The sequence below is a fragment of the Mustela lutreola genome, chromosome 4 (assembly GCF_030435805.1).
Source record: "Mustela lutreola isolate mMusLut2 chromosome 4, mMusLut2.pri, whole genome shotgun sequence".
In the NCBI taxonomy this organism is placed as follows: Eukaryota; Metazoa; Chordata; class Mammalia; order Carnivora; family Mustelidae; genus Mustela; species Mustela lutreola.
In genome coordinates this window covers 30,149,884-30,168,995 of record NC_081293.1, presented here as the reverse complement: position 1 = coordinate 30,168,995, position 19,112 = coordinate 30,149,884, and the positions used below count along the sequence as shown (strand labels likewise).

General features: G+C 48.8%; 1 protein-coding gene across 3 annotated transcripts in view; it reads left to right on the top strand.

Moving 5' to 3' along the window:
- ZFYVE27 (zinc finger FYVE-type containing 27) overlaps positions 1 to 13,594 on the top strand; it is a 91,204-nt gene extending 77,610 nt beyond the window's left edge. For 2 of the 3 annotated variants that reach the window (XM_059169260.1, XM_059169262.1), the window contains one exon: positions 13,476 to 13,594. Coding sequence is in view for 1 of the 3 variants with exons in the window: in XM_059169261.1 (XP_059025244.1) it covers positions 13,476 to 13,534 (59 nt within the window). In the remaining 2 variants the exon portion in view is untranslated. The remainder of the gene's footprint in view (positions 1 to 13,475) is intronic. The other variant, XM_059169261.1, reaches the window with a different exon arrangement.
- Positions 13,595 to 19,112: the final 5,518 nt, after the last annotated feature.

Below are 19,112 nucleotides of genomic sequence, written 5' to 3'. Positions count from 1 at the left end.
TAAGAAGGACTCCCTCCCCACTCCCTCCCCGCCCCTCGGGCAGCTGCTGATCTGCTTTCCTTCTCTGCCGACTTGCCCAGTCCAGTCTCTTCGTGGAAAAGGAATCATACAATATGTGACCTTTTGTGTCTGGCTTGTTTCCCTTAACATAATGTTTCTGAGGTTTATCCAATTTGGGAGCATCCGTCAGTACCTAATTCCTTTTTGTGGCTGAATTATATTCCACTGCATGCACACGCCACAGTCTGTTTGCCCATTCACTCGTGGATGGACATTCGGGTTGTCTCCATCTTTCAGCTGTTGTAGAATGTGCTGTTATGAACAGTTGTGAGCAAGTTTCTGCTTGAGGACTTACTTTCAGTTCTTCTGAGCACATACTTACGAGGGCCATTGCTGCTGGTCAGACGGCAATTCTTTGCTTAACTTTTGAGAAGCTGCCAGACTTTCACACCAGCTGCACTATCTTTCAGTTTTTAAGATCATGTTGTTCTAAGTGCAAGGATCATAGACCTATAAAATTTTATAGCATATTATTTTACATAAAATAATATGCTATGAAATTTTGGAAATTATGGAGCAATTTTTAAAAGTTTTTTAAAGTAAATAAGAATGATGAAATTGTCTATAAATGCATACTTATTGTAACAATTCAAGACGTTTCTAGAAGAAAAATCCCCCTTTATCTGTTCCTCTGCCTCTGTCCTATCCCTTTGCCTGACCAGTGTCAACCCTTTAGTCTGTATATTTCCTGGACATTTTCCAGGCATTTGAATAGTTTTTGAAAAAAAAAAAATCTTTTATTTATTTTTTTTACTCTAACATGTTATACTATCCATATTATCTTGATTTGAAATCTTCCTGTTTGTTTCTTTTCTTTTTTTTTTTTTTTTAAAGATTTTATTTATTTATTTGACAGAGAGAAATTACAAGTACATTGAGAGGCAGGCAGAGAGAGAGAGAAGGAAGCAGGCTCCCTGCTGAGCAGAGAGCCCGATGCGGGACTCGATCCCAGGACCCTGAGATCATGACCTGAGCCGAAGGCAGCGGCTTAACCCACTGAGCCACCCAGGCGCCCCTTCCTGTTTGTTTCTTATGAACGTTGATTGTTGTAGTGACCGTCCTAGAGCAGCCTTGGGCAAAGCTGTCCTTGGGTGGCTGGATAGTGAATGCATTGTAATTTTTTTTGGTAAAAAAAAATTTTTTTTTTGTTATCTGCATTTACAAATTTAAAAAAGGAAAATGAATTTCTTTTATGATAAGAAAAGTCGGGAAGAATTGGAGGCCAGGAGGCCCAGCGCACAGCTCGTACCTTAATATAGCACTTGTTTCTGTCTCGGTTGTGTAACAAGCTGTTTACTGTTTGCCTCCCTTGAGGGCCAATGCGGCTTCTGGATCGGCTGCCCTCCCATCGGCTGCCCTCCCTACCCCTGCGGAGTGGGCCAGGCGTACGGGAGCTCCGCCCAGCAGACCCGCAGCAGCCCCTCCAGGGCTGCGGCTGAGGCTGCGGAGGAGAGGGTGGGTTCCCAAGACCCCCCTGTAGGTTCAGTCTCGCAGAAGGACCTGCGTCTTCTTGGGGCGGGCCCAGGGTAGTGACGCACCCTGCAGGGGCATCTGGGCCGCCCTCCATGGGAAGATGGGTGGGAGTTCAGGGGCAGTTATTTCTGGTGGCCCCAGCCTGGGTGCCGGTGGCAGGCGGAGCCCAGCTGAGGAAGTAGTTAGAGAGCTGCCAGGAGCAGGAAGCAGGGAGAGACTTGGAGGCCCCGGCTCCCTTTCCAGAGAGATAGAAACAGCCGGTCTGGTGGTGGAGGTGGAGAGCAGTACGCAGGGGAATGGAGGTGGGGGCAGCCAGTGCCTGGGGGCGGGGGTGGAGCTGTTTTCTCGGGCTTGTGTGTCAGTGTGATTTGGGAAGGTGCCGGGGGAGTGGCCCTGGCCTGTAAGGCGCCTGTGGTCTGTGCGGAGAGGGTACCCGCCTGAGGTCCTCCTTCCCATGCCTGGGGTTCCCCCATCTGTCCCCATGAGACTAGCCTGCCAAAGTTCACGTTCCTCCTTGGGTCTCAGACCCAAGGAGGAACACCTTGTAGGAGCACCTTGAAAGTCCCACAGACCTGCGGTGGTCCTGCTTCCCACCTGGAACTTTCTCCAAGAAGCTAGTAGGGGTCAGGGTGGGATTCCAGAGCGCAGGATCATTTTTAGCATTTCCAAGGGAACAGCCTCTGCTGGTGCTGGGCAGCTTTGTGCCTGACTCATCCGAAAACACTTTATAAATAACCCAGAGGAGGGACGTGGGCTGTCCGTTCTCATGCACCCCCCCCCACCACCATGCGCCACAAGCAGGTTGCAGGTAGTGAGGCCCCAGAACTTTCTAGATGTCAGGGCAGAGCCAGCTCTGGTGGGGAGCCAGGGCCAGGGGTGCTCTGAGGGGACTGTCAGCTTCTGGTGACTGGCACTGCAGGAGTCCTCTGTTTGACCGTGATGTTGTCAGCACCCCTACTTTCTGTAGGGTGCATTGGGGATTGATTGCTGGCTGAGCCAACTGAGCCATACGGGCCAAACTTGGCTGGGTGACCTGGGACAAGTCATTGTCCTCCTCTCAGTCTTGGAGCCTTCACTGGTAAAGTGAGAGGGTTGAACTAGGCAGGTGCGATGGCCCTGTCCAGCAGTAACATTTTGACTCCATTTTGACTCCACGACTGGCTCATTTAAGTGTGGATGAGTGGCGGATGGGAGTGGGAGACAGGAAGAGGAGCCATGACCTAGATCTGGAGTCTGTGTGCTGGCCAGGAGAATCTCTCTCACTGTCCCAGGGGGACACTTGGAGCTCTCAGCCCAATGACGACAGCTGGGAGGCTAGGCATCTGAAAGGTATGCTTAGATAGGGCCTGATTATTGTCCCTGAGGAAGAATGGACATTGACTGGTTTCACCACAGAAAGCCAACTAGGACCCGGGAAGCTAATTATCAGCTTGGCATATACTGTGCTCTCACTGTTAGAGCATTTCTAACTTGTGAGGTAGTGAGCTCCCTGTCCCTGAATGAATGTAAGGATGTGGGGGAAGGGACTCCTCATGGAGTGAAGAGCTATATAGCTCAATAGCTTCTGATGTGACAGGGCGTCAGCATCCTGGAGGAGTTTGTTCATAAGACCCTCTGAGTGGGCCTCCCAAGGGTGGGAGTTAGGTGGCCTGGAGCTACCTGGCCTCGTGTCAGCAGTGCCGCTGACCTTAGAAGCATGAGGCTAAATAGAGCCCAGCTTCCCATACCTTAAATGCCACATGCTATTCAGGTTTCCAGTTCTTTGCAACCACGGACGTAGGGACTATAGATGAAGATCAACCACCCCAGGCGACCACAAATGGGAAGCCGAATCAGTTGGCTTGGTAGCTGTCCAGAACCCCTGGACAGATGGCTTCCCTGGAGACCACTGAGGGCACAGCTAGCAGGCGTCATACTTGTGGGGATTACACACTGGAAAGGTGTGGAAGGAAACAGAACCAGAGGGCCTTCACCAGGACACTCTGCTCCATCAGCTAGTCTGGATCAGACTCAGCCCCTGCTGAGCGAGAGGCCAGAGCAAGAGGAAGACCAGGGCCACTGGCAAGATCATGGCCGCCGCAGCAGGGAACCGACTCCCTGCTCCTCCTGTCTCGCTGTGTGACTTTGAGCTAACCCCTTACCCTGTCTGGGCCTCTCCTTGGCAGTGAGGGTGTTGGACTTTTCAGTCCTCCCTGACCTGACATGTCACAATACCTCGAAAGACCAGCAGTGGGGACATTCTGGCATTGAACATTGTTCTGACCCGCTTTGTAGCGGTGGAATCTTTCCTCCTCCCTACTTCCCAGATGAGCCTTGCCCTTTTTAATTTCCCAGCGTCTTCTGGAATGTGGAAGTGGCTGGCTTGGCCCATCAGGTGGGAAGGCCTTGTGGCAATAGAACCAGAACCGTGGTGGGGAGGGAAGGAGTGAGCCTGTAGACATAGCCAGGCAGTGGGGACAGGCCGGGGGCCATGCATCGTGGGGGCTCCAGGTTGGGAGGCTGGGAGCAGGTGAGCTGCCAGGAAGCTATAGGCACCACCTCAGAGCTAGGCCACTGGCCCAAAGGGGAGTTCCAGGTTCATGATTTTAGGAATCCCCACGGGGTATGAGACCAGGAGCACAGTGGCCAAGCGTCAATGTACAAGATGCTTCTGAAACCAGGCCTGGGTTTCAGATAGGGGTAGGCAAGGAGACATTCATGCCATCTCCAGAGGCCACGCCTAGGGCCAGGCTTCACATGTGCACTATTTCCAGTTCTCCCGGCCCTTTCCAGAGGACATCCTCTGCCCCAGTTTACAGATGATGAAGCACGGCTCGGGCTAAATAATGTTCTCACAGCCACACCGCTGGTAGGAGACAGAGTGGGATTTGAACTCGGGGCTGGCTTATTCTTTCAAACCACAGAGGGCTCCCTCTGCATTGTATCTCTCTTCTTCTTTTGTAAGCTTCGTTCTCCAAAAGCATGATGGCATCTGTCACCTGAGGGCCCGCACCTCTCTGTCACAGGTCACTGCTATGTGCACTTAAATGAACACATGTGAAGGAAATGTGCTTTAGAATAAAATTTCACTGGAGAAACTGGAAACATCCCAGGATAACCCAATATGGTATCCACAGGATTTGAACCTGGTCGCTAAACAGCTGGGGAAATGGAGGTGAAGAAGCGCTGGCCCCGGCCTTGAGCTTGTGTGGTGGTCAGGAGGCTGGCTGTGGGACGGTTGCCGTGATGGTATTTTCAGGAGGAAGACATGGGCTGCCATGCTGGGCAATCTGGGAAGGCCCCCGAAAGAAGCAGAGCATGGGTTGTCTCTCAAAGGATGGAGTTTGCATGGCAGTTAGGAGTGGGAGAAGAGCATTCTAGGTAGTGGAGCGGCATGTGAAGAAATCTCAGAGGCCTAGAGGCTGTGGAGTTGGGGAAATCGGGGTAATTGTATGGGGCTGGGTAAGTGGGGATGTGAGAGAAAGGGCTGGACAGGTGAACGGGGCCAGATTGAGGACGTGGAGTGTCTGTGTGACTTTTTGACTTTGGCTGAGTCTGTTTCCTTAACTGTAAGAGGGGAAAAATAAGGCCCTCTCTCTTACAGGGTTGCTGTGAGATTTAAACTAGCTAATGAGATAAAACGGGTGGCACTGGGCCTGACGCAGGCTGAATAATTGGTATTGTTACTGTAGTTGTTGGTGGTGATGAGGACGATGGTAATGATAGTAATCACCAGGCTTCCCAGTTCCACTCTGGTCTATTTTTAACACAGCAGCAAGAATGATTCAGTGAAAACACGGAGTAGATTATGTCCCTCCTTTGCTCACAAGCAAAGGGGCTCCCGGAAGCCACAGGAGTCTTCTAGCGCCTGCATGGCCTGGCCTTCCTCTAGCCTTTTCCTGCATGTCTGATGCAGCTCTCTAGCCACACTGGCCTCTCGGCTGTGCCTGAATGTGCCAGGCTACTCCTGCCTCAGGGCCTTTGCACTTGCTGTTCCGGTTTACTGAACTGTTCCTCCTCAGAAATCCATATGGCTCACTTCCAAGCTCTTTCAGATCTCTACTCAAATGTTCTCTCCTCAGTGAGGTCTTTGGCTAAGCTATCTAAAATTCCACCTGCCGCCCCTCCCCCACACCGGTACCGCTATCTCCCTTCCCTCCTTTATATCCCTTCTCAACACCTGTCACTTTCTAACACACAGTGTATTTGTATTGTGTGTTTCTCGTCACTCCTGCTGGAACAGAAGCCCCACGAGTACAGGGCTCTTTGTCTGTTTTGTGCCCTGCTGTATCCCTCGCACCTAGCTCAGAATTGGTGTTCAATAATACCCGTTGTTGTTTTTATATTATTGTCTCTGGAGCATGGAGGGTGGGAAGGAAGGGCTGGCCTTCCCTGCTGGGAGTGGCAGCCCACAGACCAGGGGCCTCTGAGCTCACCTTGCTTCTTCAGAAGGGCATTTCTTCAGTCCCTCCTGTCTCTCCAGCAGAAGCCCAGGCGCTGTAGGCTTCCAGCCCACAGCCTCATCCCCCTCTGCAGGCCTGCCCACTTATTTCAAAACACGGTCCCCTCCTCTTGCTCAGGGGCTCCCTCCCTGCCAGAAAACTCAGTGCGTTCAGCGGGGGTGGGTGGTTGGCAGCCTGTGTCCCGTCTTCTTCCAGAGGCAGTTCCCTAGGTCCCAAAGCAATCCAGTGCCGGGGAGCTCCGGAGTCTATGTGGCCTGATTTAGATCCTGGGGGCAGGGCCCCAGCAGCAGCCCTCCCCATGCAGCTGGAACCCCACTCTGAGGTCTCTCCGAAGCTTCCCAGCCTTATGTATCCCCACTCTTTTTAGATCACTGGGATGAGTCCAAGCATAGGAGAAAAGTGCCACGGTCACTCCAGTCACTCCGTCACGTCATTGAGCCTGGCTCCTCCTTCTGTAGGAGTACCTCCCTGCAGATCTCCGAGGTCCCCTCTCCTTCTGATAGCCCTGGTCCCAGCCCCCACTAAAACTTGCTGACTCTGTGTCCTACTTGCTTATGGCCAGTTGGAGTGGCTGACGGTCTGATACATTTCCCGTTTACCCTGCCCCCTGTGGGACCTTTAGAGATATAATGCTTTAATTTGGAGGTCTGGCTAATGGAATTGCAGGCTGTCACAGGTGGGATTTTGGAATACACTGGCCTCTAGTCTCTGAATTCCCCCTAGGGGAGTGGAGACTTGCTGCAAAGAGGACAATATCTGGTTTAAGACAGATGGGGATTGGACAGACTCTCCTCTTAGCTGTGTCACCCTGGGCAAGTTGCTTGCCCCTCTGAAAAATGGGTGTAGTTAAGGTACCACCTTTCTCCTTGGGAGGCTGTGAGGATTAAGCAAAAGAATATAGATGAGGCCCTTAGCTCAGGGTCATGTGCAGAGTGAGGGCTGAGGATTGGGATGCTAGTACAGCTGCAGGATTGGGGGTCTGTCCTCTTCCTGCTGAGCGCTGAGCCCCAGGCGGGACCCAGCCATCCCTGGCCTGCTCCAAGCAAGACCGGAGCCAGCTGGTCCCCTGGAACCTGTCTTGGCCACGAGGTGAGGGCTCCTTCCCAGGGCCCAGCTTCTATCTGACTGCGGATCTCTATGCAGGACTGGGATCATGGGGGGACCACCTCCACCTGGTCCTTCTAGTTGGCTCTTTCTGTGCACCCCCCCAACCAAGACAGGGCCCCTGATGAGGTAGGCGGGCCACCCTGGGGCCTGTGAGGGAATCCCTGACCATTGTGTTGCCCAGACCCTTTGCCACTCAGTCACTTCCATTTCAGAGGCTTTGGGAAGATTCCAATTTCCTGCTGTCTTGTGTATAAAATGACTCTAATGAGGGAAAGAACTCCAGACATATATGAGGAGCTGTAAGGCTGGAAAATTTGCAAAGAGCAGGGAGTCCAGCCTGGGAAAGCCCTTAGGCTCATGAGGACCAACCTCCCCTTTTAGATGATGGCAAACACGACGTCCACAGAGGGACTATGACCTGTCAAGTGTCACACAGCTGGTAAGATGCTGAGCTGGGATTGAAACACAGGTTTCCTCACTGTTCATCCTGTGCCATCTGTGCTACACCCCACTAGCCAGACCCCGAGACTGGAATCCAGTTCCCTGTGATCACAGAGCCCGCGCAAACACCAGTACACCATGCTGCTGTCAGATCACCTCTTCCCCTCCAGCAGCTGACCCCAGCCTTCTAGAGGGAGACCACCATGCTTGCAGAGTCTCCCAGGCTGCCTTAAGATGGGCTGAAATGCCTCTGGGGTGGCACCCCACTCCTTCCGTTAGGAAACCACTGCCCAACCTCAGAGCTTTCACTGGGAGGGAACGGTTCCTGCCACTAAGCCTAAAATTCCCATCGGATTCCATTGCACATAATTACACCCTCTCGTGTCCCCCTGCAGTGCTGCTCCTCCCTCTCCTGTAGGGCTCCACACCCTTAAAAGTCTTGCCCGCAATGATCCTATTCTGCTCAACTTGGCAAAGCCCAGAGGTGGGTCTTTTCATCTGTTATAATTATTCCATCTCCCCTGTTCCTGCATTGTTTCAGACATTTCATCTCGGAACATCCTCCAATTTCAGGGTATTTTTCTGGACTGGTGGTTGCCAAGAACACGGTGCAGCAGTCAGGAAAGATCCCCTTAGGAGCAGACTATGTCCAGGCATGTCACAGGGGCACTTGGAAGGTGTTCCCTCCTCCCTTCTTAGATACCCAGGGCTGCCCGCATCCCAGTTTGAAGGCTGCAGGCTTAGCAAACATCCTCCTGGGCACAGAGAGGTGGGTGGGGCCTTCTCCGAGCAGGGATGTGAGTTTGGATCTGCCTCCGTATCTCCCCTCTCTGCCTCCTCTTACCACCCTGGTCCACCTTTCTATTCTTCCCGCAAACGTTTATTAAGCACTGATACTTGTGGGACCCAGAGTGGAACAGGATATAAACAAGAGGCCTATCATTCCTGTCCCCAAGGAGCTTACACTCTGGTGCTTAAGAGAGGTGACAAACATGCAGAGTAGCAGATGAAGGTGAACACGTGGAAAGCAGGGAGGCCAAGGGCAGAGTCCGGGGACAGGGAGGGAGAGGGCCTGCCTGGCGTGGGAGATCCAGGAAGGCCCCAAGCAGGTGGCATGGAAGCTGTGGCCCTCCAGACTTTTTGTTTAATTTAATGTCTTTATTGCCCCAGCCAGGTTCGTAGGATAATCTTTTGCAGCCCAAACATCCCATGTGATAGAGGAGATTTTGTGTGGATTTCTTTTTCTTTCTTTCTTTTCTTTCTTTCTTTCTTTCTTTTTTTTTTTTTTTTCTGTCATTCTGTTCTATAGCTCTTTTTGTACTCCTCAAAATCGCATTCTCAGAAGAGTCAGTAATGTCATTCCTGTCAATCTCGTTCTTCTTGAACTTTCTAGAATACCTGACACTGTTCATTCAGGCTCCCAGAGGACTCTGCCTCCTAGGGCTTCTGTGATGTTTCAGGGTGTTTCAGGGTGCTGGGTCTCAATCTGACACCCTTTTCTTCTTGCACTGATTCCTTCCCACCATGATCTAGTTTTGCCGAACACCTTTTCAGACTAGGAGCTGAACTTGTCTATTTCCAGAGGTGATTTTATTTACTGCTTACAAAAATCCTGTGATAGCATTTTTTATCCCCACTTTACAGATGGGGAACCTAGGCTCTGTGAGGTTAATGAACTTGCCCGAGGCCACCCAGTTAGTAAGTGACACATCTGGGATTTGAACTGAGGTATCTTTGACTTCAGTGGCATCATCTTGCCCAGGACAGTTGGTCTCTTTCTCATGGCTCTCTTTATCCCTCTTCTAAGGTCAAGTGACTCATTCTTATGGTGTCAGCTCTATAGAGAGGACCCCCCCACACAAGTCTTAACCCATAGTCTTGCACTTAGTCCTAAAAAATCAAAGAAGCCTCTCCTATCCTTTACACCCGGCGTGGGTAGAGTTATCTAATCTGCCTTCATGATTTCTGACCATGGCTTCTAGACGTGGTGATGGGTGGATAGTCCCGTGTTCTTTTTGTCTACCCCCTCTACCCCCATTCATCTCATGTACTCAGTCAGAAGCAGTGGCTTGTGGTGACTCCATTTAAAATGTTTCTTGAATCTGTCCCTTTGCCCTCATTCCTAGGCAGTGACCCATCTTCTCCCCTAGTCTGGCACAATAGCTCCCTTCCTGCTTCAGCCCCTGCCCTCCATTCCCTCCCTGAGATGCTCTCAGATGACCCATTCCAGGACATTCCTTTCCTTATGCTCCTCACTCCTTGGACTCCCTCGCAGGCTCCCCATTGCCTCACTGTAACGGCTCAGTGTTGTCTGGCTTCAGCCTGGATTTTCTAGAGTAGTTGCAGTCTGCTGGCACGGTCTGCACCTCCCCTTCCTTCAGCTCCAGCCACCCGTGTGTCCAGGCCTGCCTGTTCTTGTCCTCTAAGCAAGAAATATCTCATCTTTCAGAATCTACCTCTGGTCTGTTGGGCTGGGAGCAGGATCCAGTCACCAGACCCCTGGGATCTCTCCCACCTCAGTTTCCCATGACATGCATTGCCTCTGTAGGTCACTGGGACACCTGTCATCAGCTCTTGGTGTCATTGTGTCTGAGCTGGGTTTCCCAAAGACACTAAAGTCCTTTACAGTTGGAACCATGTGGCTCCTTGCCCGAAGCTCAGTGTTGGAGAGCTAGATGGAGACATCCTCTGTCCTGTAAATCAACCTTCCTGTACAAGTATTGCTTGAGCATCTATTATGTCCCAGGTACTATGCTGTGCGCCGAGAATGCAGCTGAGGAGACGAAGTTCCTGCCCTCGAGGGGCTTATGGTCTGATAGGGAGGATAGATGAATACATTTTAGAAAGTATAATTGTTTTTTTTTTTTTAAAGATTTTATTTATTTATTTGACAGAGAGAAATCACAAGTAGGCAGAGAGGCAGGCAGAGAGAGAGGGAGGAGGAAGCAGGCTCCCTGCTGAGCAGAGAGCCCGATGCGGGACTCGATCCCAGGACCCTGAGATCATGACCTGAGCCGAAGGCAGCGGTTTAACCACTGAGCCACCCAGGCGCCCCAGTATAATTGTTTTGTAGGGTAAGTATAAGGTGCTCATAATAGGGACACCTAACCATGGCTGAAGTGCCAGGGAAGCTTCCCCAAGGAAGCAAATTTTATTTTTTATTTTATTTTTATAGTTCTTGATTTTTTTATTATTAGAGTCAACAAAGAATAACATCTTGATAAGTGTAATCAGAACAAACAAAATGTATGGGAAAAGAAAATAAATACTGTGCTACCCAAGGTGGTGGATTTTAAATCGGGGATTTTAAAATGGGCTGGGGTCGGGAGCAGCAGGAACCTCTGCTGTTGCGGCCTCAGTGCAGAGATGGTGACGCTTCTTCAGCTAAGGAAGCTAGAGCTATAGGGAGATATCAGGGGGCCCAGAAGGAGGAGGAGTAGATGACACGGCAGGGAATGGTGAAGTGGCCGACAGAACTCTGGACTATGGAAACATTCCAATCAAAGGAACCTCCCCTGTGACCTGGCCAGTGGTCAGGAATTCCAAAAGCTCTGTAGGAGTTTACCAGGCAAAGCACGGTAAGCTGAGATATACCATGGAGAGGTATCTGTAAAGCGCCAGTGTTGGGAGTGGGCTGGTTCAGGAGAGCCTTCCCGGGATGAATGGGCTTTGAGATGCGTCTGGGGGATGGGATTCGTAGTGCAGCGTGTTTGGGCTCACTGCGTTCTCTTTTTCCTGGCAGTGTCCAGGGCGCAGCCCTTGGCTCTTGAGCCCTTGGCTCATGGCCTCTGGCTCTGGGGCCCATAGTGGCTGTCGCTCTTAAAGAAAGAATCCCTGTTCCTTGCACAGCAGGAGCTATCGTTGGGATAGTGGGCTTGGCAGAGGCCACCTCTCGACACTCACTTCCTACCTAGCCTCTACCAACCTAAGCAAATAGCTACTTTCTTTGGCAATTGGACGGACTTGTCCAAACATGCAAAACCAGTAAGTGGGTCTGAATTGTGGTCTTTATCTATTATAACATCTTGTAACACCCCCCATACTGTCCAGAAGCATTTTGTATCATGTATAAAATAAAATTTATTTTTAAGATTTTATTTATTTGACACAGAGTGAGCAAGAGAGCACAAGCAGGGGGAGTGGCAGAGGGAGAGGGAGAAGCATGTCCCCTGCTGAGCAGGGCTCAATCCCAGGACCCTGGGATCATGACCTGAGCCGAAGGCAGATGCTTAACCAACTGTGCCATGTAGGCGCCCCTAAAATGAAATTTTCTTTTCTTTTCTTCAAGATTGTGTTTATTTATTTGACAGAGAGAAAGAGATCACAAGTAGGCAGAGAGAGAGGAGGAAGCAGGCTCCCTGCTGAGCAGAGAGCCCAAAGCGAGGCTCAATTCCAGGACCTGAGATCATGACCTGAGCCGAAGGCAGAGGCCCAACCCACTGACTTCCCCAGGCGCCCCAAAAATAAAATTTTAATTTATATCCATTCCTTCTCATAGATGACTCAGTTGTAAAATGACTGGTTATAACACTGTCTCAAAGAAACCCTTCTTCCCTCTCTCCCTGTTCCAGAGAATTTTGCTTTAATTAATTCAACAAATATTTATTGAGTCAGGACCTTATTCGAGGCATTTGGGATACATTAGTGAACATAAAGAACACAACAAAGCTTACAATTTCATAGGCAAGGCAAACAGACATAATAAGTAAGTTACATTTTTTGCTAGAAAAGGTGATGAATGCTATAAAAAGGGGGAAAAAAAGAAGGGAACCAAACAGAGAAGTTCTCTGTTCCCACGAGCCAACCTACCTTAGTGGGCAGGAGGACTGGGGCAGTAAGAGAAACAGGGCTTCTGGTTTTTGTTGTTGTTTTGTTTTAAATTTGAGAGAGAGGGAGGGAGAGGGAGAGAGAGCGGGAGAGAAGAGGGGGAAAGGCAGAGGGAGAAGCAGGCTTCCTTCTGAGCAGGGAGCCCAACGCAGGACTTGATTCCAGGACACTTTCTGAGATCATAACCTGAGCTGAAGGCATACGCTTAACCAACAGAGCCACCCAGGCGCCCCGTTTGTTTCACTATAAGTTCTTGTCCCTGGTTGGAATTTTAAACTAATTGCACGTATTACTTTGAAAAAAAAATGAAAATTAAGTTCAAACAGTGCTGTAACTATATTGGGAGGTGCGGGTGGCAGTGTGAGCTAAGTTCTCTTCTGTCAGTGTGGAAAACAGGACAAGGTTTCTAATGTTAATAAATCAAGATGTTGAAGTACAGGCATCTCATTTAGCCATGAAAAGGAAACTATTGGAAGAACTTAAAGGAGAAACAGCTAAAGGAGTGAAAACTCATTTCTTCTAGAGGAGAAACAACAGAAGGTGGGAAGGCATAAGAGTGAGGAGGCAGGGGCGATGCTTGCCCTTTTTTATGAACCTTTTGGTATGTTTAGATTTTTAAAACCATAGGCATGTGTTGCTTTGATGATTAAAAAATCTTAGTCTAGGGGCGCCTGGGTGGCTCAGTGGGTTAAGCTGCTGCCTTCAGCTCAGATCATGATCTCAGAGTCCTGGGATCATGATCTCAGAGTCCTGGGATGGAGCCCCGCATCAGGCTTTCTGCTCAGCAGGGAGCCTGCTTCCTCCTCTCTCTGCCTGCCTCTCTGCCTCCTTGTGATCTCTGTCTGTCAAATAAATAAATAAAATCTTAAAAAAAAAACAAAACAACCCTTATTCTACCGAGCTGGTGGGTTGCTGTAGAGAGTGAGGAGGTGGAGGAGGAGGTAAGCTGTGGCTCCCTTTCTTTTATTTGTCTTATAGCTCTGACTTTCATGCAAGATTTTGTTTGAACAAAGCTTTCTGCAGTTTAAATTGGTTTGAACTTCATGATCTCTTTTGGCTCTCATAATTAATGATGCTTTACAAGCACCTGTTCCCCTTTATGCTCACTCCTCTTTACTTCTCCAGGGAGGTACCATCCCTTAGAAGCCTTTCGGCTTCCCCCAGCTGGCTTTGGCTTGCGGTGATTGGTGAGTTTGTGGCCAGTTCTTGTGCATGTGTGCGAGTGACCCCTGCAGCCAGTCATTGGGCGATTCCTACTTCAGAGGGCCCCGGCCCCCAGCACGCTGGCTGTGGTAACAGCAGGTGAGTGTTTCGTCTAATAGTCCCAGACTCTGCTGTTTCTGCTGTGGGAGCTGTGAGTTCTTGTAGACTCTTGCCTCCCACTCTACCTCCTCCAGAGGAGGGAGGGAGAGAGAGAGAGACAGGGAGGGAGAGAAAGAAAGGGGTGGGAGAGGGAGAGAAAGAGAGAGAGAGAGAGGAGAGAGGGAGGGAGAGAGAGAGAGAGAAATAGAGGGAGACTATGAATGAAGTCGAGAAAGGGAGGCAACTCCCCAGTAGCTTAGTCACCTCCTAGTGACTGTACTTCCAGACACGTGTCACCGTTTGCCTGTTCTGGCACTATTTTTAGGGCGGGTCCCCTCCATTCATGTTTCTGGGGCCTTTGCAGTCATCCCTGTTGCCGTCTGGCAGCTGCTTTCCTGAGTTTTCAGGTTCCAGAGGTTCTGTGTTCCCAGGCACCTTTCATGCCTTCCTGCCTTTGCACGCCTCGTTCTTTCATCCGCCGTCTGGGGAATAGGATATTGATCCTTGAAGTCCACGCTCAAATGGCACACAGTTCGTAAAACCTTTCCTAGATCCCAACTCTGAGGAAGCTCTCTACACCTTAGCACTTGCCACAGAGCCTCGTCCTCTCTTGCTGACATTTTGGTGTCCTGGAGGCGTTGGAAACACCCCGCGGCCTTCTTCCCGCCCGGCCTGGAGTGCTCCTCCGTAGCTGCTTCCTGAGCTCAGGGAAGCACAGTTGCTGATCTTTCTGTGCTTTAAGAAATCTTGCTTGACCTAGAAGAAATGTTGCAGTGGGAAGATCTCCAGCCAGCAAGGCATCTCCATTCATCTTTTCTGGTTTTCCTCTTGGAAGAGGAGATTTGGAAGAGTCAGGTGACATCTAAAGAAAGCCTCCTGTACTAGGAGGGGTCCTATCAGGAGAGGGAGGATTATTTTACTGATCAGAGAACCAAGGTTTAGAAATATTGCGACTTGATGATGGTCACATAGTAAATAGAGCCAGAGGCTGAAATCCATGTCATCTGACTCCAGGGACACTCTTTCCTACCACACACTTCCTCGTAGTCCCCACAATGTGCTCTGAGATCACACCATTAAAGACTTTCCAGACCACAATTTCCCCCTCAAGCGTTCATGCAGTCAGTTTCCTTCCAGACCCAAGGGTTGAGAATCTTTCTGTCTCTCCTGCTTTTTCATTTCTCTGAGATTTGCTAGCTTTTTCTCTGTCTCCTCTGCAGTCTACAGGAGTTCATTTCTCTCTCATCTCTTTCCAGATATCATAATTTCCAAATCTTTTGGTTGGTTTCTTTTTCTGGCTATGGTCCTTTCTTTGGGAGACTTTCCAATATAGCTGCAGATTGGAGGATGATAACAATGAATTAGTAGATCTTCTTTGATGTTATTTTGTGGGTGAACTCATTAATTTATGACAAAAACATCAAAGAGCTCGGCTCCTGCGTCAGGACTGGCTTATCCCACGGCAGCTGGGTAATAATGATTAGTCAGATTAAATCTCAAGTCTTCTTCTGCTTCAGGAGATAAAGTCTAAATGACTGGGGTGTGGGAATATCCCATCCTGTAGCATCCCATTGGCTTTGAGTCAGCACAGAATGAAACTCCCCACTCCAAATGTGGATCTCTCTCCATGGTCTCCACTTTGATGCCTCTAAGCCTTGAGGTCTGTCACAATCGGTGTAGCAACTGTGGAGGCAGAGTAGGGATAAAAGCCTGAGGCTGTTAAAGTCTCTTTGCAGTCAGGGGAGCTGGATAGTAAAAGGGATCACTCATCCTTGCATGGACTAGCTCAAGGTTCTCCAGAGTCCTAGTCCTGTAATTTCGTGGGAAGGAGAACTCTCTGGGTCACACAAGAAAAGTGCCAGCATCATGTTCAGCACATAGCAAGCTTTCCATATGTAATGGTTGCCTGGACTTTTTGAGAAAGGTCAAGGTGCATGAAGTCTCTGGCTAGTTGAAGAGGAGTAAGAAGTAGAGCTCAGGTCTTGGCTTATACAACACCACCTCCTAACCTACTCACATCGATGGCCATTTACTTTGCTTCTTCCACTTTATTCATGGTGGAAAATTGTCTGTGCTTCTCTCTAAAGCCATCCCCTTCATGTTGGCCCTGGAACCCATCCTTTGCTGACCTCTTAAGGGCTTGTTTCTGCAGTTAACCCTCTCCTTCCTGAGGCTTTGATGTTTCCCTTTTAACTAGATTATTTCTATCAACAAATAAGCAAGCTCTACTGTTTCCTGTCTGAAAAGAGCCTCCCTTGCTCCCACTCCTCCTTCAGGCCGCTGTACTACTCTTCACTCCCTTTGACAGCAAAACGCCTCACGAGACTTGTCTACAATCTTAGTATCTCTCCTTCCCCTCCTCCATTCAAACTCTGAAACCCACTTTAATTCAGGATCTCATCCCTGTTCTCCACTGAAACAGCTTTTATCAAGCTCATCAGTGATCATTTAGCTGCCAAGTCCCTCGGTCATTTCTCAGTCTTCATCGTATCCTTCCCATGAGCAGCTCTCAGCACAGCTAGTAAGACTCTATTACCAGGTTTCTTGCTTGGCTCCAGGACAGCATTCTCTCTTGGGTCTCCTCCTAACTCACGGGCTGCTGTTCTCACCAGCCTTTCATCTTCCCAACCTGGAAGTAAAAAAAAAGTGACCAGGATCCGTTCTTGGACCGTTTTTCTAGCTGAACCCACTGCCTACCTGTTCTCATCGGGTCCCGTGGTTTTAAGTCCTGTTCACAAACTGGTGGCTCTTGATGTTGTATCTCCAACCCTTTACCTATTCCTCTTAGATGTATAATATGCACATCAAATTTCAGACCTAAATCAATTAAATAAAACTCTGTGTTCTCCATCCTTTCCGGCCCACTCCGTCCTTAGGCTTTCCTTCTCAGTAAGTGGCAACTCCTTTGTTCCAGTGGTTCAGACTTCAAAACTTGGAATCACCTTTGACCCACTCTCATATCACACCCCTAGTCTATCAATAGTTCCTGCCAGCACTACCTTCAAATTATATCTAGGGTCTGGCCACTTCTTACCACCTCCGCTGCTATTATCCTTGTCTAAGCTACCACCATATCTTGCCCAGACTACTTTAACAGCCTCGTAACTCATATCACTGCTTCTATCCTTGCCTTCCTCCCCCTTCCCTCTCCCTCCCCTCCCATCCCTAGCCTCCAGAGTAGTCTTTAAAAAACTGCAATTAGGTAATGCTATGCCTCTACTCTAAATGTTGTAAGGCTTTTGATCCCACACTCTAAACAGATTCCAGAATCCTTATTAGGGCCTGCAGGTGCTATATGACCTGGCTCTTCCTAACTCTCTGATCTCCGCTTCCATTTCTCTTCCCCTGGCCCACTCCATTCTAGCTACATTGGTCCCCCTGCTGGTCTTTGAACATGCCAAGCCCACTCCTCCAGCCCGCCCTTGTACTGTCCTCTAAGCTAGTCACTCTTCCTTTAGGTACCTATGTGTTGAGTTCTTTCACTTCCCTCAGGCCTCTGACCAAATTTCGCCCTATCAAAAACACTTTTGCTGACTATCCTTTCTAAAATAACCCTCCTCGGTCACCTCTCTTTACCATGCTTTACTTTTCTTCCTAGCAATGATCACAACTCAACATACTTTATACTGATTTGTTTATCTGCCATTGATTGTTATCCCCATTAATATGTAAATTCAATAAGAACAAAGTCTTTGTGCATATGGTCATTGCTGTAGCCTAAGCTGTGAGAGTAGTGTCTGCTCCATAGTTCATGTTCCACAGATACATGTTGAATGAATAGATTTGTTGGATGGATTCATCTGGATCTCTTGTTATCAGATACAGTGGTTTCCAGATAGTCGTTTGGTTAATATGATCAAAATCACGTGTAAGAAACTGAGGTGTCCATAGAAATCATCAGATTATGCAACTATTTAATACTAGTGACTACCGTGGGATTCACATATATTTTCAGTTTGCCCTTGATGCCAAATCATTAGGCAAACTCTAAGGTAGGATGAAACATCTGCCTTTATTTCTTCAGTATGTCATTTATCCTCTGGGACTCAGTGTGTTCACCTGTGAAACAGGCAGTTGAAGATACAGTTCCTGATGTGCTGGCTTAAGGCCAACGGGATGCTGAAGGGAGGCAGTACAGTTAGGAAGATCAACCACACAAGCTCTGGAACTTGGACTGCCTGTGTTTGAATCCTGTCTCCATTCCTCACAAGCCACATGACCTTGGGCAACTTTCTCAGTTTTCTTACTTGTAAAGTGGGAATAATAAAAAGATAATAATAGCATTTAATTCAAAGAGTAATTGTGAGAATTACATTAAGACAATACATGTAAAGTATGTAGCACATGGTTTGGCATATAGTAAGTGCTCAGTAAATGTTAGCTATTATAAATGAAAAGTTCTGAGAGGCCATTGCGATTCATTTGTTTTAGGGGCAGTAAATTATCCTGCCAGAATATTAGATGATGTGAAATCTGTAAGGGTCTGATAATGTGGTTAGGTAGAATGTCCTTATTCTTAGGAGAGGCATGGTGAAGAACTGAAGGGTAAAGGTTCTCAGTATCTGTCACTTATTTTCTAATAATCTAGCCAAACATATTTCTCTGTTTTTATATCTATGAAGAAAATGTGGCAAAATGTTAACAGATGTTGAAACTAGGTAGATAGTATGGTTACTGTACTATTCTTTCAACCTTTCTGTATGTCTGAAAATTCAAAATAAAAGGTTGGAGGGGAAAAAAAAAAAGAACCCTAGAATGTCTAGTGAAGTCCAACTGTCACTTTATGGAAAGAAGCTCAGAAGTGAAGCTCTTGACCACGGTCATATGCAGGAGGAGCTTGAGCCAGACTCCAGGTCTCCTGGCTGACCATCTCTCCCTTTGTGTGGCTGGCTGCTGTTACCCCTCAGGCAGCAGTGAGCTGCACAGGAACAGAATCTGCTTCCCCCCAAAGACCAAAGGGTGTTATGCATGTGTAAAAAGGCACTTGTGTTGGTGTTTCCTTTTTGTTTATTAAGCAAATGGGTAGGTCATTTGGTTGGAAGGTATGATGTCAAAATTCTGATGGCAGCACCAGGACCACACCTGACATCCTGGGTAAACCAGTTTGGCACGATCTGCTTGTGTTTTTTGAGTGGTGGTGGTGTACAGTTGGGACTGCAGGGGAGAGAGGGAAGAGTAGGGGTAGGGCCAGGGTCAGGAAGAGCAGTGAAGAGACTGGCTTAAATTCTGGAGCTCCCTGAAAGAAGGGACCCCCAGGATTTCTCTGGGGATGAAATGCAGGCACATATTTAAAGAAAGGAAATGATTCTCTGCGGTCTGCAGCATTCTCCTTTAGCTAACAGGGTTCAAAGCAGTGAAAAGAAGAGAGGAGGAGAGGTGGGAATGCCCATCCAAGTCTGGGGGAGGGGGAACAGAGAAGGAAGCGGGGGTGGGGGGTGGCGGAGAAAGAACAGAAAAACA